Raw genomic sequence first — 25014 nt, 5'->3', positions numbered from 1 at the left:
AAATATTGTGACTGATGAAAAGATTTACTCTTTAATAAGGATGTTGGGTACTATGAACGATTAATACATGTATCTGGCTGTTTATCGTTTTTCCATCTCCCCCCTTTTTTCCTGCAGGATTTGTTCCTTTAAGTGTAAATAACAATTCATACATTGATTTGTGTTCTTTTAAATATGTCCAGGACCATATTGTTTTCTTATATTAATTGATACCCAGGTCCTTTGACTTATAGGGTTAACCCCATTTATTGAATAATCTTTCATGGGGAGGCTGGTGCAGGTTCTCATGAACAATACCATGTCATGGGGTACTGCAACAAGCAGAGTCGACAGGTGTCCGGAGCCCGTGTCAAGAGACTGTACATCATTGGTGGTGGCTGGAGCAGGTAAATATTGTTCCAATCGCCAACCACCTGGTATGGTCCCTGAATGTCAGAGCAGGTGAAATGAGCAGACATCACCTGAATGATCATGAGTGGCGTGTGCACCCTGAGGGGCAGGGCATTTTGGATCAAGTGAGACCACTCTGGCTAGATCTATTTGCCTATCTTGGTAATGCACCATGTCAGCCATCTTGCACGTTGGAGTTTTTGCGTGCATGCTTGATAAGAGACGTGTTCCGGCTGGAATGTTGAAATGGACTCATGTATTCCTTCCTGCTGCTACCTCTCCTGCCTCGAGTTCGAAACTCAAGAACAACTTGAACCAAATCATACTAATTGACCCAGGTGGGGCCAGGATAGCATGGTACTCAAAATGTCTCGACAATAGCATCTGTCTTCCGATGACCCTGCTGCTTTGGTAAGACCTTCTGTCTCAGCAACTGGGTAGGGACCTTAATCCAAACCTCTGCAATTTAGATCTCCATATATGGAGATTGAGTGGTGGCAAGTAACTGCATTTGACTTGCTTCCTTAGGTTGTGCATGCAGGCCTCACTGCCTAACACCTACCCCCGAAATCCGTCAATGCTGTTCGCTGAGACAATTTTATAATCTGGCGTGGTGCGCTGGACACTGATCCTTGCAAGTGAAACTGTCAGACGTTCTCTTGTTTGTTCTTTCTTTAGCCTAGCAAGATCCTGCAGTGGGCACTGAATAAATGATTGGTTGGCTCTTTTGCCTTAATGCATTTGCCATCCTTGTTTAAATCACCAGTTGTAATGCATTTTATTAAAGGTTTGACTCTCATGTTTCTGCTCAGTTTGTGATACAGCGAAGGAACTTTGACTTGGTGTTTTGAAATTTCTTATGTGCACACCGTTCGAGCCTCTGCATAGTTGATGGCTGCATCTTTTTTTACTCTATAGTCTATCTTCCTCATTGTGATTGTTAGCTGGTCAAGTTGGCAAACTGCAGATACTTTCATTGAAACCGCCATGCACTGCCTTCTTCCCAAACACATTGGCGCTAAGGACTAGGGTGGCCTTTTTCAATATGTTTGTGACTACCACATTGGGTAGTTGATCATTGTTCCAACATTGTATTCTCCCCTCCACCCTTTGAAAGAGGAGGAGGGGCTACATCTGTTGGACCCAAAGGAGCTTTAAGCTTTTAAATTGCTAGTGTCAAGGACCATTGAGTGGACAGTCATCTGTGAGGTTTTCTGGAGCAAAGAGAGGGAAGGCTGTGCAGAAGAGGACCATCTCGAGGTCGATGGCCCTCTGCATCATGATCTGCTGCACACCGGCCAAGGAACAGCACTTTGAGGGTCTGAGTGCCTAGTCCAACAGGGCCAAGTCTGCTATGATTATGTTGGTGTGAGAAGTGCCTGTCATTTGCCAAGCTGTGGCATGCATGGACAGTGGTGCATGTGTTCATGAAACACTACTGTCTTGACTGCCAGCTCCAGCGGGCAGGGCACTTTGTCCATGTATTTCAGCAGGACTTTTAAGTTTAAGTCCACTGCAAAGACCGTGCACCTTTGTGAGGAACTGCTATGGTATCTATTCTAAACGTGAGAAATCTGCAGTTGGAAGTATCCATTAGAAGAGGTACACAATAAGCAGCAACACTCTCTGCAAGCTACTTACCTTCAGCAACGCTCCTTCCGGTGGATTCTTTACCTAACTGCAGATTTCTCACTGCCCTCCCACCCCCCCATTCTGTGCACCGGCCTCTGTTAAACCTCCAAAAAGGTCCAAGGTTAGGGACCAGCACTCTGTAACAAACACATGTTTTAGGCTCCATGTCGGACAGCGTGGAAAGAGAAAACAAACGGACGTCAGCACACGGGTGGCGCTTATGTGTGGCTCTGCTCTGTCACTTCCAGAATTGTTTGGCGTCAAGGTTCCGCACAAAACCATCTACTGGGCTGAGAAGCTTTGCTGAAAAACTCTCTGGATCCAGTCTGCCACCTGGAGGGTAGTCTAAAGGTGAAGTATCTGCGTTTAGAGGGGGTAACCACCAGAAAGCGAGTTCCTGAAGGGAAGCGGCCTACAGACAGTGCTACTGCTTAAGACATCCCAATTCTGTGCGTCACAGTCAGCCGTGGCCCGTGCAGGTGAGGGCGGTGGGGCTGGGTGGGGGGGGGGGGGGGGATTTCGACATTCGGCCACGAGGGAAAATTAATTATTTATTTAATTTTCCCTCGTGGTCTTACGTTGAAATCCCCCTTACCCGGCTACAACGTCCCACTGCTTTTACCTGTACAGGTGGCGGATGGTCACAGTACAGCTTAGGAAAACGTTTTTGCCTCATAAAACCATGCCTTTTGTCAGGATGATTTGTATTTAAGTTGTTTCTTTTGTATTCCCTTAAGACCTAACGCTGTTATAAAATCACGTACCTCTGCACGTCCATAGGGGCATCCTCTGCTTTACACACTTCCTCATTCAAAGTAAGCTATTGCACGTGCAGAGGGAGAGAATGGGGTTTCAGATGCGCTGGCCTACTTGCTCTCCCGTATGCCACATTAATACTACGTCATGATAGGCCCGCAATAACAATGATATAGTGCCTGAGGAGCAGACCGTGAACATTGCGCCGTTTCATTTGCTTTAATGTCTTTGAAGCGCATCCCTGCCCTGCCTCACGGGTTATCTCTCTTCCACAGGCGCATCGATGACGACAAGGGACGGACTCACGAGCTCGAGCACTCGGCCATCAAATGCCTTCGCGGAATCCTTTATTGCTACATGCGGCAGGCTGATAAGGTAACTCGCACGAGGGTGCACTCTGTGATGGCTCTTAATACCTTGGGAGGAATCTGCCGCCATCTTTCCTGCAATTGGTCACGCTAAAAGATGGCGCTTCATGTTTCACGGGGTTCATCTTTGAAGGGCATCTTGGAGTTGCAAACCTTGTTCTCCGAGAGCTCAGTGTGACATGGCGCATTAGGGAGTCATTGGGAACCTTTTACTGGTGGGCGGGTAAATGATAGTGGAGTGGACCTACCAGTGTGTGCCACTGATTGCTACGCAGTTTGGAAATAACCCCTGCGACATTTAAATTCAGTTCTCTTTGTTCCAGGGTGCACGTGATGGGTTGTTTTGTGAACTAGAATATTCTTTTTGTATCAGACTTGATTACTTAATGTTATTGTTCCTATTAATTAGCATCCCACTGTTACCTTGTTTGTTGTTTTGTGGGTTACAGTACCGTTTGTGTCATCATAGATTACTTCATGACGTTATTGGAAATATGTAAAAAAAAAATCTTAGTTACTGTTTTAAACCTTGTGTAACCGTAGGATTTAAGGTAAAATATATCATGATGTATATTGTCCTAAATCATCTTCCAAGCTTTCTGGTTTACAGTGTGCAGTCCATCGTAAACTTTTTTTGTGCTGTATAAATAAAACAGATATATACTTATATAACACCGGGCCGGAGGCAAGATCCGACCTTACTTGCCTGGTTGGCAAGCCGTAACATCAGACAGGAGGGTTCTGCAAATTATTCAAAAGGGCTATGCCCTGCCCTTTCTTGCCACGCCGCCACACCTTCCACCACACTTCGAGCAACTGAAGGAGGACCATCTCTCTGTTTTGCCTCAAAAAGTTCAAGGCTTTTTGGCCATAGAAGCTATGAGCGGGTGCCAGTGTCTGAAGTAGGATGTGGTTATTATTCCCACTCCTTTCCAGTCCTCCAAAAGGACACATGCCTCAGTCTGATTTTAGACCTGCCTCAATGCCTTCAGCCAGAATGAGTAATTCAAAATGAACATACTGGGTCAGGTCGTGTCTGCCCTCTGCCCTGGAAGACTGGAAGGTGGTGTTAGACCTACAGGATGTCTATTTCCATATCCTTGCCCTGCAGGCCCATTGGCATAAACTGCAGTTTGTGGTGGGACAGGAGCACCTTAAGTTTGCTGTGCTCCCCTTTGATCTCACCAGTGCCCCCATGGTGTTCACGAAAATGATGGTTATGATAGCAGCTCATCTTTGGAGGTTACAGTGGGGACGAATGGGTTGGGATGGCCATCTGGGAGAGATGGAAATCAGAGGCTTCGAGTCTCCGGCAGAGGTCCAGCTCAATATCAACCTTCTGGAGCCAGGGGCCATCCACTTGGTATTGAAAGCCTACCTTCCATCCATCAAGGGGAGGCTGATACAGGTGTTCAAGGAGAACACCGCAGCCATGTGTTTCAGCATCCATCAATGTAGAGTGGGGTTATGGACCCTGTGCAAGGAGGCCCTGCAGCTCTGGAATTGGCTGGACCGCCAAGGAAATTTACTCATGGTGAGCCACATGGCAGGATCATTGAATGCCAGTGCGGACAAGCTCACCCCATGACCCCTAGTGGATCATGAGTGGCGGGTACATCTGGAGGCGGAACAAGGTTTCTTGCACGAATAGGTAGAGAATCTTGGCTCAATCTGTTAGCACCATCGAGAATAAATAAGCTCTTGGCATGAGGAATCTCTGTCCCAGACATTTGCCAGGTGTTTATAGGGCCGTCCTGTTCATTGCAGTTTCCAATGTGTCTCTCAGTCAGAAACGCGTTCATCCTCGAGTGGAACTCAGGATTTCTGCATGCTTTCCTGCTGATACCACTCCTTCCCAGAGTTTGTTAAGAAGGGCAGGACTGACTGGGCCCAAGTCATCCTATTGGCATCAGATTGGGTACAGAGAATGTTATCCAGGACTCCTAGGCATGAGCAGCTGTACTCCAATTAGGCTACCCCTCCAGGAGTACCTGCTGTTGCAGCAGCAAGGAATTGTTCTGCACCTGGTCCTTTGCAATCTCCACCTTCATGCTTGGAGTTTGAGCGGTGACAGCTGAACACCTTCGATCTTCCTATGGAGGTCATTGTCATTTTGGCAGCCAGGTGTCTCGCCACAGAAGCTGTATACGCCTATGGTTGGAATAAATTTGTGGCTTGGTGCAGTGCTCAGCTGATAGAACTCCTCCTGGCGAGATTGCTTGATTTTTTTGGTTTTTTTTGGCCCTACCTCAGCAAGGCTTTGCTCTGGGCACAGTTAAAGAATACCTAAGCCTTGTTGTGGTTGCTGAATCAGTCCTCATTGTTTGTCTCCAGTTGTTATGCGCTTTTTGAAGGATTTACAACATTTGTTTCCTCTCTCTCCCTTTATCATGCCCCAGTGTGATCCTCACTTTTCTGATGTGCACTTCCTTTGAACTGCTTCATGGCTGCCCTTTGCGGCCTCTCTACTTTAAGACAGTATTTCTCCTCTCCTTAACTGTAATGTGGGGTGTGAGTGAACTTCAGGATCTCTGTGTCAATCTGTTGTATACCACCTTCTTACCAGACAAGCTGGTTTTGTAGATTCGGGCATCCTTCTTGTCTAAGTTGTGACGCCGTTCAGTCAAAACGTCACCCTGTCAGCGTTTTATGCTCTGCCTCACCCCTCTATGGAGGAGGAGACACTCATCCATTTGGATTTCAGAGGAGATTTCCACTTTTATATTGATTGCCCCAAAGACCACCAGCTCGATGTTCAGCTCTTTGTGGGGTTCTCTGGAGTGAAGGAAGTAAAGGCTGTGCAGAAGAGAACCATCTCCCCTTGGGTCGTGCTCTGCATTAAGATCTGCTGTGCACTGGTCAAAAATCAGCCTCCAGCTGGACTGCATGCTCCTTCTACTAGGGCCAAAGCTGCTATCTCTGCAGTGGCATGAGGAATCTCTGTCCCAGACATTTGCCAGATGGTTATAGGGCTGTCCTTCTGTACATTCATAAAGCACTACTGCCTGGACAGTCGAGTTCACAGGAAAGGGCACTTTACCCGCTTCGTTCTGCAGGTATTTCTGGTTTGAGTCCATTCACAGAACCTCCTCCAAATAGGTACTGCTTTGGTATCTATTCCTAAGGTGAGGAATCTGCAGCTAGAAAAACAAGTTACCTACCTTTAGTACCACTCTATCTGGTAGAGACTCAATCTTTCCGGAGATTCCTCATTGACCATCCCATCTACCCTGTTCTGTGGGTGGACTGTATTTATCAATATGATCCCAAGTCTAGGACTCTCCACAGTGGTCATATCAATTTGCTTTGGCAGTGCATCTGGGGGTGCAGACACTCTAGAAAGCCACTGATGCCAGAGGCTCCAGACTCCTCACCCAATCCAGACCCTGCTCTCATGCTATTTCCAAGCATGACATGAGTGTTAGGATTGGTCTCAGCGGCCCGGTTTTGTGCTCACTAAGGGACTGAGAGCCTGTGCCTTTTCTCCACCCTGCTGTACAATCTAGCTGGGTTGGATAAATCTAAGTGTGCATGTCAGTTTGGCTGTCCTAAGACGGCCGGCTAAACTGACATGCGCACTTACAGTGCTGCTGTCTGTCCAAGAGAGGACAGCCCAGCCCCGCCCTAGACTCGGCAGCGTCGGCTGTCAGTGAGAAATAAAACATTAATAAACTTGTCTTGTTATAGTTTTATTTTTCATCTGCAGTGGGGCGATGCTCCTCTGCCATTTATGGGGGAGCCGCTGCTAAGAGCTGGCTGTCCTGGGCTGGCAACTAGGGCTGCCGAGAGAGTGGTGGCCCAAGCAGAGATATTCAAAGGCCCAGGTGTACTGTCAGCTGGGTGTCTTCTTGACCTGCTTACCTGCCACAGTGCCAGCCAAGAAGACTTGTCCATCGCTGCTCCTTTCTTCCTCACTCCAGAGGAAGTGAAGTAGGTTTTCCATGGCTGTGATTGGCTGGCTGCCCTCAATGAAATTCTCTCTGCTCTTTCCTTGATACATGCAGTGTTTGAACTTTATTCTGTAAGAAGGGGTTTCTTGCTCAGAAGTTCAAAGATTAGTGACTTCTCTTCCCGAAATCAATAGAGGCAGGCAGCAACACACTGACGGTGGGAGCCCAGCCAAAGGTCCGGATTGGCGCAAAGGGCCATTACATGAGCCCCGGTTTCAAAATATGTAGCATGTAATTTATGCAACATATGTGTACATCTATGGTAAGGACTGTAACATAAAAAAAATGTCCTTAAGATTTTAAATTATTTCAATCTAGTACATTATACTCCATTAAATGATGCACACGAGAGCTAGCTCAAGGCCTTACATTTTTTTGCATTATTTGTTCTTTTAATCAAATTGTTGACTTCGAGATGACTTTCTGACGGGTACATTCTCATCTGGTTGGCAGAATACAATATGCTGCAAAAATAAATGTGAATGAAAATATCGGTGCCACACTTGCTTCATCCTTTGCCCTGCTTTGTTTTTATTCAAAACCGTCATTAAGCAGTTCATGTATCTGTCTATTCAGTTGATAACATGAAGTTTCATAATTTTCAGATTTTGAAATCTGTATAAATAAGGGTTGGACATGTATTGTTTGTTGAAGTAATCTATAGACACTGACGTTTGGAAACGTGTTTCATCCACGCATCGCAAAGTGCAAGGGCGTGACTTGCTTTTTTCGAATGTTGATAGCGAAAACATTTTTTTTTTCTGCATGGAGTGACTTCTTATTTACAAACAAGTGAACGGCATTATATTTTAACAGAACGTTTGATCTTCTGTATTTCTGAAACACTTTGTATGACTGTGACATACTTTCGAAAAAAACGTTAAATTGCAAAAGCTGCTCTCCCTTTCATGACCCCAAATTTCTGGATTCCGACAATTGGGGATAATGTGTATTTTTCCCTGTGCTAGTGGTTTCGAGGAGAAATGAAAGAAAGAAGATTTTAAAACCAGTCTTTGGCTAGAACAAAAGGTGCTGACCTTGTTTTCTCTGGCATAAAAAGCATCTGGATGTGGAGAGAAACTGGATAAAACAGGTGCTTTAGAAAAGTGGAAGGGTGAGCAAGGCAAAAAAGACAGAATTGTGTGGCAAATTGGTCCTTGTCTTCTGTGATCTAATGTTCAGGGGCATAAGCATATTTGCTTCACACGTAACTTACTACATTCGTCAAATATTAAGTTATAGGTTTGTTAGATTGTCACTTTAAAATTTTTTTTTATTAGCATGTACTTTAACACATTTTTCCATAACACTGATCATGCAACACAGAACAAACTCTACCTTTCTATTTGTGTGGTGTATTCGGTTGCAGCAATAGAACTTCTGCAACTAACTAACTTTTTTTTAAATGCCACTGAATAATCACATTACCACATTAGCAGGTTATCAGTATGTTTTGAAAGCATAGAAATGGAATTGCACTTGTACAAGTTTTGAGCTGCTCTGACAGTACATCAGTTATTGAGTAGGCCTGGGCAGTAAACTCCACTCTGTTCTTGAAGTCTGCGGAGTTTTCTACGCTCCGCGGAGCATGTGGAGTTCTGAAAAACTCCGCTCTGCTTTTTTCCTCGCTCGCTGATGTTTAGTTGGCGAGAGCAAGCAAAGAAAATCCAACTCTAGACCACTTCCCAGCTAGATTTCTCAACGCGGGCGATAGTGGATGCTCGTGGCCTCTCGTGTTGAGAAACCATCCATTTGCGTTGAGGAAGATGCCGCTTGAGTAGAAAATCTATTCGAGTGACAGAAAGAAGCAGCGCCCTCTTGCCCTGCGCATGGTGCCATTCATGCTGATTTTCCAGTGTGGTACAAACACCCGGTGCTAAAAATCTGCGTGAATGGCGTGAGCCAATGCACTCCACCATTGGCGGAAGTCCGCGTAGCATGGCAGACTTTTTTAGTCACTTGTGAAACTCGGCAAAATCTGGCCAGGCCTATTATTAAGACAAAAGGATATATCAGCTTTTCAAGTTAAAACTTGATCTGCTAAAACATGTTTACGTAATAATCTTGCCTTGTAAAACTATTACATGAAGCAGATAATTAGTCTGCTTGTTTACTCTTCTTAATGTTCAAACAGTGTGTAACTTGGGAGTTTAACTGAAGTTGAGATTTAACTAAAGACGTAAAGGCAACATAAGAGGTGTTTGCCTTCCATGCAACCTGAACCCTAGAGGTGTGCGAAATTGGCTTAATTTCCTTTTTGCGTTATGTGAAATTTCAGAAGGATACAAAATTGCTCGATATATAAAAATGGCATTTAGCGCTGTATTTCAGGATGAAATGTATAGATGCATTTTGCACTAAAAAATAAAGTGAAAAACACAAGTCCTGTGAACAACCACTACTTGCGTTCTGTTTGTTTGTGTTGTTCCTAAGCTCCCGAAATAGATTTTTTCCCTGAGCGGACTTGAAATGACATGACATAGTTTAACGCGGTCATTTGAGAAATTTCGCATTACAAGCCTAACCTGTAATACTGCAAATTAGTCAAGATTGAGCCAGTGTAGCAAAGATTCCGCCAAGGTGTTCTTAACTCCCAACCCCTCAACAGATGAATGTACCTAGTTTGACCCCAGGTTAATGTATACAATTTAATAAAAATTAAATTTCAGTGGTAAAGATTTGATTCTTTAACTGGCAGTCCAAATTCTGTTCAATAAGTCTTAATGCAAGATGTATTTGAGATTGCCTAATGCATGTGGCAGTAATTTATGTGTTATATTAAAAAGCATAAAGTATACAGGATAACATACTGGGAAAGACTTGCTGTCCATTAATAAGGTTGGGTTCTCAGGGATGTTGAATTAAATAAAATATCTACTTGTCCATGGACCAGGTTGCTTCATAAATCTACTTGTCCTGTAACAAAATCCATTCATGTCTTTGGTGCCATTTAGTGCAGCGACAAATTATGGCAGCAGTCTGATTATCTAAGAGCCCTCATAATAGACTCTTTGATTATGGATTACACCAGAGCTCGTACCATAGTAGAGTTTGAATACTAGCAGTTTCCTTATTTTTCCACCTTTCCGCAGATCTACATACTGGGACTGGAGGTAGCGGTTAGCAATAGTTCTCCATGGTTGGTGGATTCAAGCAAGCCGGGCTGAAGATGGCTGGAATGCCAGAAACTGGTCCTCGGAAGCTTGTTTCCGGTCCAGGGAAGACATGGCTTGGCAGTTCGGGCTGGACTGTTCCCATGAGGCACAGGCTCCGTCCATCACCACCCCCTTTTGAACCGCTTTTGGCTGCCATAAGTGTGGCAGGGTATGCTCAGACGTGAGTCCCTTGCTCACTTTGGCACTGGATTCAAGCAAGCTGGGCTGAAGACTGCTGGAATGCCAGAAACCGGTCCTCGGAAGCTTGTTTCCGGTCCAGGGAAGACATGTCTTGGCAGTTCGGGCTGGACTGTTCCCATGAGGCACAGGGTCAGACTGATTTGCATATAGCCATGTCCTAACTAGGGTGGCAGAGTGGGCTAAAGAACGGTGATGGATTAAACCCAGATCTTTTGACTGGGTGTGAGTGTTTGATTGACTCAGATGCTCCGTCCATCACCACCCCCTTTTGTACCGTTGTCTCAATGGCAGGCGTATACTGTCTTCGTTGAGGGACGCTTAGCTGCTAGAATGAACTTACAGAATTCTGAAGTGACATCAAAGACTGTCATTTGCCAACACTCAAAATCCATGAATGAAGGCCGAGCATGCGCATTCCCGGATGCATGACAGTGCTTTGTTGCTGTGGCAAGAGATCCTTCTGAAAAGGCAGCCTGATCAGAATGCCCGAAGCTCATGCTTAGGAGCTCGGGATACCAAAGCTTCCATTTCCTATCCAGGGCCACAAGAATGCCTTGGGCCTGATCATTCCTGATCTTCCTGAGAACTCTGGGCAGAAGTGGTATCAATGGGAAGACATATAGGAGACCTTAAGTCCACTCAAGACAAAATGCATGTTCGAGCGAGATCCCTTCGAAACTCCAGTGCATAGAAGTGCTGACATTGCACGTTCTTGGTGGTGGCAATTCGTGATTCATGAGGCATCAATGGTTGAGGTCATCCGTTCTGGCGTTCAAAGATCCCACCAAGTGTTGTACGACCAGAAATATGTCCTAATGTTCAAACAATGTCCAGAGACCAAGGGCCTCTTGCCACAGTGTCCCCGACCCCACTCTGCCCTCCTTGTTGCAAGACCACGTAGCGGTGGTGTTTTCCATGAACACTTGAATTAACCTTCCCTTGATGGAAGGAAGAAAGGCTTTCAATTCCAGGCTAATCACTTTCAACCCCAACAGGCTGATTTGGAATTGAAATACCTCCGGAGACCAGAGTCCTCTGATCTCTAGCACTCCCAGATGGCCGTCCCAACCCAGGAATGATGCATTTGTCCGTGTAGTGAGTTCTGGGTGGGGAAGGGAGGAAGATCTACCCTGACCTACCACTCTTCGTCAGCCACCACTGCAGATCTTCTGCAGTTTCCTCTGATATCTGGACCAGGTCAGAGAGATTTCCCATATGCTGCGCTCACTAGGACTTCAGAGCCCGCATATGCCTGCTGGCATGTGCTACCAGTAGGATGCAGGAGGCCATGACGCCCAGCAGCCTCAGAGACAGTGTCATATATATCCAGGACAGAGGCTGAAACATCTGAATCCATTTGAATGCCACTAATGATGCAATTGCTCTACCTAGTGAATTGGTTGCATCCAGTCTGCAGTGTATGGCGAACCTTGCTGTATCCCTACCACCAGCAATACCCTTGGACAGGATGGCTTTGGCCTTCTCCAAGATTATCGGCAGCACATGCGCAACAAAATCCCAAACTGTGTGGGAATCTGGGCCCAAATGGCAGTCTGTTGATCAATCGCAGTGTAAGGCTTGTGGAAGAGAATATCTTCTCCCAAACTGTGTCCAGCATTGGATTCCTTCTGCGGTGGTGTGGTAGGGAACGCGCCAGGGTAAACTTTGGATGTGGAGGCCAGGACAACCAGGCTCTGGAGTGGGGTGCTTGTTGAGGAAAGAAGGGTCATTTGGAGCGGGGCAATGGTGGTGGGCAATTGTGCTATGAATAGGAGCCTCTGTGCATGGGCTTGGCCCATGCAACAAGCATGACATCTTGAGGGTTTTGTTAAAAGGTTGGAGATGTTCTGTGGGGGCGAATTCCAGCTGAAGCACCTCTGTCAAGACGTTAGTCTTGAATGCCACAGGTCCAGGTCCTCTGCCTCCATCCTCATCACCATGGTAAATGAAGCCCCTTCCTCCATAACCACACTTGGAGGAGGGACTAAGCCAGTGTCTAGGAAGGCACCAGTTTCTTATTCCGGTTCTCTTTAGTCTCTTCTATTGGGTCGTGGTAGCTATAATGATCCTCAGATCCTCCCAAGTGTACTCCCTACAGGACCTATCGAAAAAAGTAGGCATTGGCTCCAACTCAGAAGGTCAAGTTCTGGCCATAGTCAACATTGGGTGACGCTCAGTATCACAGTCTGGTATAATGACCGGGTGCCCTGACCGTTGTTACTGGAACAGCCTCCGTGGAAGGTCATGGTCTCACAGCCGAAGCTGAACCGGATCCAAGGATGGAGCTAAGGGCCCTACTGGCACTGAGAGTGGATCCTCTGCGAAGAATCCAGTTTGGGCACCTGCTGAACCAGTGGGACCCAAAAGGGCTCCAGCTTGGTTGGCCTGCCCAAATAGGAGGTGCATGGCTTCATAAAACTTTTAATTGGGCAGGGTTGATCCGGGAAATTCTGGGAGACACAGAATGGACCCAGGCTCTGTCTTCACTGCGGATACGTGAATAGCATCATTCTCATGCCTCGTCCAAAGACATAGACTGGGGTCAAGGAGCTTTTCAACTTCTTAGATATTACCTGGGCCCTACCTGATGATGACAACTTCGAGCATGATGACAAACACAGAGAACGAACCTGGGACATTCCACACGACCGCGACCCGAACTATCATGGAGTCCTTTCGGATTGAGTGACGAGTAGCTTCAGGGAATGCTTCCAAACAGCCTTTAGAATTATGGCCCAGCAGTCGGAACAGGCCTTGGAGTCACTGCCCAGCTCCAGGCACCAGAGGCAAACCTTGGGGTTTAAACCAGTCTGTGACAGGAACAGGGTTTAACCCCCCCACAGGTTTTTAGCAGACATAATTAGGCAGACTGGGAGTGAAAAGGGCAAAAATGGTCAACAAAACGTCCCAAAAAATAGTCCATAAGGTTGACTGAGGCAGCTTGCTCCAGAACTGCACTGATGGCGCGGTAAGAAAAGAAATGGGGTGGTGCCTGGATATCACATTCAAAAACAACAGTTGATGGATAGAATGCAGAACAATGTCATACATTCCCCCCAGTACAGAGATCTGGGCCTAAATCAATCTTTTTTTGCTCACCATGTCATTCCAATTTGAACCGAGCCATATGCAAATCAGTCTTGACCTTGTGCCCCATGGGAACAGTCCAGCCCGAACTGCCAAGCCAGGTCCTTCCTGCACTGGAAACAAGCATCCAAGGACCGGTTTCGGGCTTTTAATCCTCATCAGCCTGGATAGCTTGATTCCAGGGCATGGAGAGCACGTGACTCACGTCTGAGCATATCCGTCCCACTCAGGGTGGCAAAAACAGTTGATGGACAGAATGCAGAACAAAGTCATACATTCACCCCAGTACAGAGATCTGGGCCTAAATCCATCGTTTTTTTGCTCACCATGCCATTTTTATTGATCGCACTGTGGCCAACATTTAGGGGCGGGATGGTATATTAATTGGGGAAGTTGTAGCCATATGTTTAGTTGCATCAAGGTCTTTGCCTGCGGCATTTATCTGAGGAACAGTTCCAAACTTTACAGAAATATGGCTATGGTTGATGTCACAGTTACCAAACATTTATAACAAGCTGATGAGTACTTAAAGGGGGGCATTGACGTGTTTAAAACTCAATTTGTCAGCATGGCTTTATGGAACACAAGTAGTATACAAAGTAGGGGGGAGAAGGAGGATACAAGTCTAGGTCGCCCTCCATACACATTTAGTCAAAAATTAAAACCGAAGTGTCGAGACCTAGCTTGTGGTTGTAGCCTCTGGCCACTACGGTCAGAAAAAAACCAAGAAGAAAAAACTTTTCTTTCTTGAGACCAGGGTTTCCCTACGGTGACATGCTTCATCATTGGGGCCATCCCAGCTCTCTACGAACTGGGGCGTGCTACGAATTGCAGAGTTACGTAGGAGCACTTTTTGGAAGACTATGTGTGGTGCAATGTGTAGTGGAGTGGGTGTATACTGATTAAAAACACCGTACTAGTGGGCCTAAACAATTTTATTCCTGCTCCTAGGTATGTATGGTTAAAAATGGGGTTGACCCTGTGTACCTATCTTTAATGAGAATTGGTTCAGTGTGTGGTCGACATGTTTCGAGCATCCCCTAGCTCTTCCTCAGGACCACACAGGGACCAGCCCTGTGTTTGCCACTCCTGTATAGACCTTAAATAGAAACATAATACATTTATTAAAGTATAAGGATAAACGCTGCTACTAATAAAGCATGCGTTAACCTCTTAAGTGCTGCCGTCGGCCAATGGTCGTCGTGAGCACTACCTCGCCAGTGCTGCGCACAACTGTTGGCCGACGGGACAGCATTCGTTCTTCGAACGTTCAGCACTGGGCGCTGAATGTTCGACCTTCCTATGAGGTTAAGGATACATATGATTGCTAGTTCTATATTGTATATCTGTAATGCAAAAAAATAAGAGAAAAGCATTAAACACAACAAACCCTCTTCTTAGAATGGGGTTACACATTTGTTCTTCCATGCAGCGCTTATATATGGGTGGTATGCTCCATATTGGTGTGTGCAGGCTCTCAAGGCGCGGGTGGTTGTGCCTAGAAAAACCTTAATAAATGAGCAGGTGTAACGTGTGGCGTGAATTCACACATAGAAACAACACAGCACTTGATATCACACAGTTAAGACACACAAATGTTTTTCATAAACAGACATAATTGATTTACTTGTTAGCGTGTGTGATAGCACTTCATGGTCTCGGGGTGGCGGTGACTCCCTTTGAAACAATCCTGTCAGGGAAATTTTAAGGAAAAGAAAAGAAAAGCGAGGTGGCCATATTTAAAGCTCATCAAGCAGTACTGGATCAAGTTTCTCAAACGTTAAAAAAGGTTGCATGGTGATAGTCTGCTCATCCACGGGACCTGTAAGGAATCAAGGCACTTACTTAAAGAATGGGAGAACTGCGTTAGGACACCTATTCCTCTTCCCCGCCGGACCGCATCTTGGCATGTCTGTGGCGAGGGGAGTAATAAAAGGCTTCCGGGTTTGCCGTGTCATTGTCTAAAACATTAGACCGCGTGTATTATTGGGTCTGCAACTTTCAAATGTTGCCTCTTATCCCCCACCCCCGTCCATACTATGTGCCCCCCTGACCCCACTTCCTTGCTGTGTCTCTCTGTCCACGCTCTGCCACTGTCACATACTGCCCCCCACCCATGCTGTGTGCTAAAAATCTTCATTTCTACCCTTCTTGCGCTGCTAGTCTGCCCCATGCGAAGTGTCCCTTTCTACCCAAGTACGCTGCGCGCCACGCTCTCTCCTGCCCACACACTGCATCTCAGTCACATGCTGCCTTCTCCGTTCCCCCAACGTTATTGCCTGCCCTCTTTTTTGCCTTTGCTACCAGATGTTTAGGGTAGTGACGTGTCAAAAGTTTTTCACTTAGGTCTTTGGCCTGTATGTGGTAATCCTGTTTGTCAGTACAGTTCCTTCTGAGACGGAGGAATTGTCCAGTCGTTGGTTGTGGATTCTTCAATGAGGTGTGCAATCTCAATCGGCCACCACCACACATTTCAAGCCAACTGCACGGAACTGCCTTTTGGTGCATGATAGTTTCCATCCTAGACACCTAAAACAGAATCTCCCCTTCGGACAATTCCTCCGTCTCAGAATGAACTGTACTGACAAACATGATTACCACATACAGGCCAAAGACCTAAGTGAAAAACATTTGACACGTCACTACCCTAAACATCTGGTTGCAAAGGCAGACAAGCATTTGCAATGCAATAGGTCTCACATTAGGGAAGTTTGAGCTATTGGTATTGTAAATGACACATTTTTTATTTGTGTTGGTTTTGAAAATAGCGAAATTAATAGCTTTGTCATTTGCAATGCCAATAGTTTTAACTTTCGCAAATGTGACACCTATAGCATTTGTAATGAAATATGTGTGGTATTTACGTGACTAAGATGTATTGATATAACAAATAACAATGGTTTTTAATTGTTTTAATATTTAATACTTAACTAAAAGTTATTGTAATTGATAATGGCAATAGCTTAAACTTTTGTAAATAACTTTTGTGAAGATTATGTTCATTGTATTTTATTGTGACGAAAATCCAAGAACAGAAGTGAAATATTAACATCTTTTTGTGACATTTGTAATAAGCTTGAAACATTGAGAGAACATATTTGAACCAGTTGTTGAATGGTTGAACAGTTTGATGCTGTGGTGGCGCTGAGTGATGTGGCGACGAGTGATGCCGTGGCGTTCAGTGATGATGTGGTAGCGCATAGTGATGCTGTGGTGCCCCTCAGTGATGCTGTGGTGCCCCTGAGTGATGCTGTGGTGCCCCTGAGTGATGCTGTGGTGGTGCTGAGTGATGCTGTGGTGGTGCTGAGTAATGCTGTGGTGGTGCTGAGTAATGCTGTGGTGGTGCTGAGTAATGCTGTGGTGGTGCTGAGTGATGCTGTGGTGGTGCGATAGATAGAGTGAGGGCAATAGATAGATAGAGGGAGGGCGATAGAGTGAGGGCGATAGAGTGAGGGCGATAGAGTGAGGGCGATAGAGTGAGGGCAATAGATAGAGTGAGGGCGATAGATAGAGTGAGGGCGATGGATAGAGTGAGGGCGATGGATAGAGTGAGGGCGATGGATAGAGTGAGGGCGATGGATAGAGTGAGGGCGATGGATAGAGTGAGGGCGATGGATAGAGTGAGGGCGATGGATAGAGTGAGGGCGATGGATAGAGTGAGGGCGATGGATAGAGTGAGGGCGATGGATAGAGTGAGGGCGATGGATAGAGTGAGGGCGATGGATAGAGTGAGGGCGATGGATAGAGTGAGGGCGATGGATAGAGTGAGGGCGATGGATAGAGTGAGGGCGATGGATAGAGTGAGGGCGATGGATAGAGTGAGGGCGATGGATAGAGTGAGGGCGATGGATAGAGTGAGGGCGATGGATAGAGTGAGGGCGATGGATAGAGTGAGGGCGATGGATAGAGTGAGGGCGATGGATAGAGTGAGGGCGATGGATAGAGTGAGGGCGATGGATAGAGTGAGGGCGATGGATAGAGTGAGGGCGATGGATAGAGTGAGGGCGATGGATAGAGTGAGGGCGATAGAGCGAGGGCGGGCGATAGAGCGAGGGCGGGCGATAGAGCGAGGGAGGGCGATAGCGCGAGGGAGGGCGATAGCGCGAGGGAGGGCGATAGATGGACGGGGTGGGGGATCATAGGCAATATGTGAAAGGAGCAGAGCATTCCATGTGGCAGACAGAGTGGCGCACAGCATGGACGGTGTTGGGGTAATGGAGAGGCAGAGCATGGGCAGGAGACAGCGTTGCACGCAGCGTACTTGAGTAGAGAGGGACACTTAGCATGGGGCAGACTAGCAGCGTGAGAAGGGAAGAAATGCAGATTTTTAGTGCACAGCATGGGCTGGGAGCAGTATGTGACAGTGGCAGAGCGTGGACAGAGAGACACGCAGCAAGGATGTGGGGTCAGAGGGGCACATAGTATGGACGGGGGTGGGGGATAAGAGGCAACATTTGAAAGTTGCAGAGCGTGCCAGGGGACAGACAGAGAGTGGCGCACAGCATGTACGGTGTTAGTGGAATGGAGAGGCAGAGCGTGAACAGGAGACAGCATGGCACGCAGCGTACTTGGGTAGAGAGGGACACTTAGCATGGGGCAGAGTAGCAGCGTGAGAGGATTTTGCTGGGTTGTGCGTTAGCGGTTTTCTTTTTTTTACAGGGGCTGAGCTGATTTGATCTTGGACAATTGCTTTGGTGGCTTGCTGTAGTGCGCTCGGTGGCGGCCGGGTGATGGGCTTGGATGCAGGCTTATTTCTCTGAAAGTTTGCTGCTTTGTTACATGCCCGTTTTCACCTCGCTGCTCTGCCCACAAGAATCTCGGATGCGGGACGAGCAGGATTTCGTTGCTGGTGGGGCCTCTCATGCGTTGCTTTAGGCCAGCTTTGTGTTTTACCCTTGGTGCAATGTATTGAAAAAACAAGCTGTCGGCATTGCGTGGGGGGGGGGGGAGCGGAGCGGGTTCCTTTGAAGTCTGATGGGGGGAGCGGAGCCGATCCCTTTGAAGTCTGATGGGGGGCGGGGAGCGGACTCTTTGAAGTCTGATGTCCAGGCTCACAAGCTGATAACAAATGGTGTGTGATGTGATGTGCACGCGCATAGCTCACATGAACTGTACGTGATCCGCAGCTAGGAAGACTTTTCTTTTCCGCTTACTATAATCTCGCCTATTTATCCCTGCGGGATAGAATAGGCAAGACCTGAAAAGAGGGCAGGCAATAACAATAGGGAATCCTTTCTGGAACCTAAAATAACCAATAATCGGGAAACCCGAAGACCCATATGCATAACCACGTTCAGCATGGCCTCAGATAAAGTCACGAAAATAGTGAAAAAACACTAAACTTTTGGGGGCTTGACCTACCGATACCCATGTTCAGCCACAGACGTGACATAGTCGTGGCATGAACCTCAAGAACCATCTGGTGGATTCACAAGTACAAATGAGGTCGGTCGGCTACCAAACATGCATCGGACATAGCGGACCTCATCATCAACAAGGACATTGATCTGGCAGTCCTTACTGAAACATGGCTTACGGAATCCTCATCGCCAACCATGGATCTCCTAGTACCACCACAATATAACATTTTGAGACTTGATAGACTCAGAAAGTTAGGGGGAGGTATAGCCTGCATTCACAGATCGAGTATAAAGGTCAAACAAATCCAAGCCGACCCTCTAGAATCCTGCGAATACCTGGGTCTTAATATAAGAGCAACTAACAACCAAAGATGCAACCTGCATACTTTTTACCACCCACCAAGAGACAACGCAAAGTTTACAGAGGAGTTAATGGAGATCTTAACGGCCAACTCTAACAACGGCGTCAATAACATATTTCTTGGCGATTTCAACCTACACTGGGAGGACTGCAACGACAAACTGGTCAACTCGCTTAAAGATTTCCTCGATGAACTGAACCTCTCCCAAGTGTGCACACAACCCACACACTCGAAAGGAGGGACGTTAGACTGGATTATTTCTCGAAACAAAGACATAACAATCCCCTCCATAACGCCATGTGACTGGTCTGATCATCATGCCATAACATTTGCGATACCCTTAATGGGAAAAGGCAGGACCAGGCAACCCCTCAAGTCTAAAAAATGGATTCGAGACACAAGAGAAGCAAACTTGGAGCTATTGGTTGAAAGTTGTGAAAGAGACCTAAAACCTCCTAACAGCCTACAGAATGTCAACGAGCTGACCGACCATTACATAACAACGGTCGAAAATATTGTTAATAACACCATGCCACTAAAACTGAAAAGAATCTCGGAGAAGACAAAAAACCCTTGGTTTACTGAAGCATTAAATGAAGAAAGGCGCAAACTGAGAATGGCCGAAAGAAAATGGAGACAACACCCTTCATCCCCTGAGCTGAAAGCCCTCAGAAAAATCAGAAAGCAATATAACAAAAAGATCATCAATTCAAAAAAAGAATTTATAAGATCAGAACTGGATAATGCCAAAAACAGACCCCGCAAACTCTTTGAAATCCTAAAGCATCAATCAAACAAACTAGCCAAGTCCGTTCATGAGAAATCAAAAACACCCCTAAATTGTGAAGAATTTTCCACATTCTTCACAGAGAAGGCGAAATGACTTGAAATAGAGCTCAAAAACGCCATGGCGAACCTTCCTACCGAACCAATGCCTACGAGCGACACCGTCGCTACAACGGAGAGTACCAAGGCAAAAAATGAGGCAAATTGGGATACGTTCGTACTATATGACCAGCACATTATCGCCAAAACTCTCTCTGAAATCAAACCAAACAACCACTACCAAGATCCCCTTCCCGCAAAATGTTTAAAAGAAATCAATCACGTTTTGGTTCCAATATGGACCGAAATTATAAATGCCTCACTTTCACAAGGGTCCCTCCCTGACTGCCTAAAAACAGGTCAAGTTGCTCCCATAATCAAAAAACCCTCAGCAGATACATCAGACCCAAACAACTTTCGCCCAGTGACCAACATCCCGGTACTGGCCAAGCTAATTGAGAAATGCGTACAGAACCAACTGAGCCAACACATCACCAGGTTCTCATTGCTTGATGAATGCCAATCAGGATTCAGAGCAGGGCATAGCACCGAAACAGCGATCCTCCATATAGTTGATGATGCACTACAGGCCCTTGACCAAAACCAAGCATGCTTACTGATTCTCCTTGACCTGTCTTCGGCTTTCGACACGGTAAATCACGAAGCATTACTGACTAGGCTGCGGGACAGAATGGGACTGTCAGGAACTGTGCTGAAATGGTTCGACTCTTTTCTACAGAACAGGACGCAGCGATTCCTGGTCAACCAGTCAATCTCACTTCCATCCCCTATTTCAATAGGTGTCCCTCAAGGTTCGACGTTATCCCCAGATCTCTTTAACCTATACGTCGAACCGCTTACAGAAATTCTCCAAAAGTCACAGATATCCTATCACATGTACGCAGACGACACGCAAATATACTTAAAGATCACATCCCTAAAAGACATTGAACTAATGAACAAGTCATTAAAAACGGCTCTACAATGGTTAACTACCAATCAGCTGAAGCTAAATGCTCACAAAACAGAGTTCCTACTAATCGCACCAGCTAGGAGCCATACGGAAATAAAGGAATGGACGAAAGTCGTGACTGCGCTAAACTGCACCCCAACACTAATCAAGTCAGCGAAATCACTAGGAATCACACTGGACGAGAATCTGGACATGAAAGCCCACATTAACTCAATGGCAAAAAATGCACGATTCCACCTGAATAACCTAAGAAAACTGAAACCGTTCATCTCAGAGACGGATCTCAAATTGGCAATCCAATCTTTAGTCATTTCGAGGATTGAATATGGCTGCACCACTTTAGCTGGATTACCAAAAACGTCCACAGCGCCTCTGAAAGCCTGCCTTAACGCTGCGGCAAGAATTATCACCGGATCTAGGAAATACGATCACATATCCCCACACTTGAAGGCTTTAAACTGGCTACCTTATGAAGCCAGAATCCAAATGAAGATAGCATGTATCACCCATAAAGCGCTACACCACAACACCCCAAGGTACCTAGCGAAGAAGATACAGCTGTCGGGGGGTAATAGACCAGCTAGGAGTGCTGAGGAGTTGCTGTTACGGCCAGCCTTTTTCCGTAAGAAGAAAACCTATGACAGAGCGTTCTCAGGAGCTGCCCCCAGAATCTGGAACTCACTCCCTCCTAACATTAGGAAGACCCAGAATGTGGCTACATTCAAACGAGAAGTGAAGAACTTTCTGATGAAGAAATACTCTACTTAGAGTAGAACTTTCATGAACATATAACGACCTACCTCATACTTGTCCCCTTATATTACTTGGGATAGAAGTTTATTCCAACAGACTATTAACGCTAACTACTCGTGTGTTTTGAATATATATCATCTACCTCATTTATGTTATTCGTATAACCGTTTGATATATTTGTTTATCTTCTACGTCTTCTATGTAAAGCGCTCTGATACCCACGGGTCTTGTTCGCGCTATATAAAACTTTATAATAAATAAATAAATGAGAACAATATCCGCAGACTACATCCATTGCCAGCAGGCCACTACCCCTGCAGTAATTGTAGTGTCTGTCACTTGACCACAGCTACAAAGACAGTTTCCCTAAACAATAATACCACTTGGAAACTACGCCAATGTACAAATTGCAACACCGCATGTGTAGTATACCTTATCACTTGTGTATGCAACCTCCACAATGTAGGAATGACCACGAGAAAGGTGAGCACACGCATAGTGGAACACAGAAGCAACATACAATGTAATCGTGCCACAACTAAAATGACAAGCCACTTTATTGAAAAACAACACACACCTAACGATCTGAGATGGGTGGTATTAGAACTTATCAGCAACAAAGAAAATCTAGAAAAGAAACTACACGAACGAGAACAACGCTGGGTGTTTAAACTCCGCACAGACACCCATGGTCTTAATGATGATATACCTTGGGGGGCCTTTTGTCCTTGAACTGGACAGGATTGGTTCTACCATAACATATACGACCTGGAACGGTTGAGGTTCTCAACATGACACAAAGTGAACTTAGCTCCTATCAGTGACCTATCACACTGAGTGATTGTCTGTTAACTCTGGACATCATCATAGAGCACCCATGCAGGTGCGACCATAATCACTACTGGACGGAATACCCATTCCCTGCCAACCAAAAATAAAAATATATTTTCTCTCCAAAAACTTGGAGACACCGCAACTGTAACCCATTTTTTCTGCCCATCCAGACCAACTAGGAGTTGACCTCCCGAGATAAAAAAATGAGGTGAATAATGAATCAAAATAAATTAATTTGTCTGAACACAGTAACTACCCGAGTTACCGATTCTATACTGACAAAAAATAAGTTCCTGATTTTTCCTTTATTCTCTTTAAATTTACTGGTGTGTAATACAACGATTCATCTATTTTTAAAGTAGGAGGTTGCAACTCCTCCCAAAATGGCCACCGCATGTTCCATTCGAGGGCGGCCATTTGCAATAATATGCACAGTTTAGTGTTTTCTCAACATAAATGATGTGTACAATATCTAACAGACCCGAGACTGTAAGCCGTATTACCTGCCCATCCAGACCAATTATGAGTTGGCCTCCCGAGGCAAAATATGAGGCAAAAAATGGATCAAAATAAATTAATTTTTTGAACACCGTAACTACCTAAGTTACCGATTCCATACTGACAAACAACAAGTCCTTGATTTTTCCTTCATTCTCTTTAAATTTATTGGTGTGTGTTACAACCGATTGACCCATTTTTTAAAGTAAGGAGGTCGCGGAGCCCACTCGCGACTCCTCCCAAAATGGCCGCCGCACTTTCCATTTGAGGGCGGCCATTTGCAATAATGCACGCGGTCTAGTGTTTTAGACAATGACACGGCAAACCCGGAAGCCTTTTAATACTCCCCTCGCCGCAGACACGCTAGGATGCGGTCCGGCAGGGAAGAGGAATAGGTGTCCTAACTCGGTGCTCGCATTCTTGAAGTAAGTGCCTTGATTCCTTACAGGCCATTACGTGTAATGGGGTGACCCTGTAACCCTCAGAACCTGGGCGGGTAACAAAATAAATAATGATGGTTCCGTCGGACCAAAATACCCAATGATTTGGTATTTACAATAAAGTTTCTTTTAAACTTCGTCCCTAATCAGGATACAAAGATAGTGATACTTATATCAGCACATTCAAACACACTGACCACAAAGTAAAAAAATGAAAGTAAATTTTTACTCATAAACTCTCATATTTTGAAACACAAATTACTTCAGTTGCTGTCCCTAAAACATATTTAAAACATATATGTCACATCAATTTTGTGCAAACAATAATACACGATTAAAACAACAAGTAAAATTGTTAATTCATATACTTATTGGCAACGACAACTATATATACAATCATCTGAAAGGTACATCAATTTAATATTGGGTCCTAACAGATTTTGAATAGTTGGTTCGAGTAAGAAGGGATTGCGTTGACGTTTCGACCCTGGGGAGCGATGCAGTGATTTAATGCATCAGGGGCTGGTCTTCATCAGGACTGTGTATATGTAGGACAGCCTCTTGTAGACCTTGCTCCGCTTGGAGTCCTGGTCTTTTTCTGAGCTGCACTGTTGGTCCGTCGATTCGGAGAGTATAGATGTTCCTTATACCTCTGTAATGAGTACTCATACACGATGTAGAGTGAAGCGTTGTTTCTTTGATTTCTTGTGTGCGTGGTCTCCCGTCTTAGTTTTCCGATTCACTCTACCTCGTGTATGAGTACTCATTACAGAGGTATAAGGAACATCTATACTGTCCGAGTCGACGGACCGGCAGTGCAGCTCAGAAAAAGACCAGGATTCCGAGCGGAGCAAGGTCTACAAGAGGCTCTCCTACATATACACAGTCCTGATGAAGACCCACCCCTGATGCATTAAATCACCGCATCGCTCCCCAGGGTCGAAACGTCGACGCAATCCCTTCTTACTTGAACCCTTCTTACTCGAACCAACTATTCAAAATCTGTTCGGAACCAAGATTAAATTGATGTACCTTTCAGATGATTGTACATATAGTTGTCGTTGCCAATAAGTATATGAATTAACAATTTTACTTGTTGTTTTAATCGTGTATTATTGTTTGCACAATATTGATGTGACATATATGTTTTAAATATGTTTTAGGGACAGCAACTGAAGTAATTAGTGTTTCAAAATATGAGAGTTTGAGTAAAAATGTACTTTCATTTTTTTACTTTGTGGTCAGTGTGTTTGAATGTGCTGATATCAGTATCACTATCTTTGTATCCTGATAAGGGACGAAGTTTAAAAGAAACTTTATTGTAAATACCAAATCATTGGGTATTTTGGTCCGACGGAACCATCATTATTATTTTTTTTTTTATTCCTTACAGGTCCCGTGGATGAGGAGACTATCACCACGCACCCTTT

The 25014-nt window shown here is 45.4% G+C and overlaps 1 protein-coding gene across 7 annotated transcripts in view; it reads left to right on the top strand.

Annotated features, from left to right (window-relative positions):
- The window catches only part of PHKB (phosphorylase kinase regulatory subunit beta), a 1358073-nt gene that overhangs the window by 360739 nt on the left and 972320 nt on the right, over nt 1–25014 (top strand). For all 7 annotated transcript variants that reach the window (XM_086945119.1, XM_086945122.1, XM_086945118.1 and 4 more), the window contains one exon: nt 3054–3153. In XM_086945119.1, the coding sequence (XP_086801245.1) occupies nt 3054–3153 (100 nt within the window). The remainder of the gene's footprint in view (nt 1–3053; nt 3154–25014) is intronic.

This window comes from Lissotriton vulgaris, chromosome 12 (assembly GCF_964263255.1).
Source record: "Lissotriton vulgaris chromosome 12, aLisVul1.2, whole genome shotgun sequence".
NCBI lineage: Eukaryota > Metazoa > Chordata > Amphibia > Caudata > Salamandridae > Lissotriton > Lissotriton vulgaris.
Note: the sequence above shows the minus strand (reverse complement) of the source record. Positions and strands in the feature narration are given on the sequence as shown.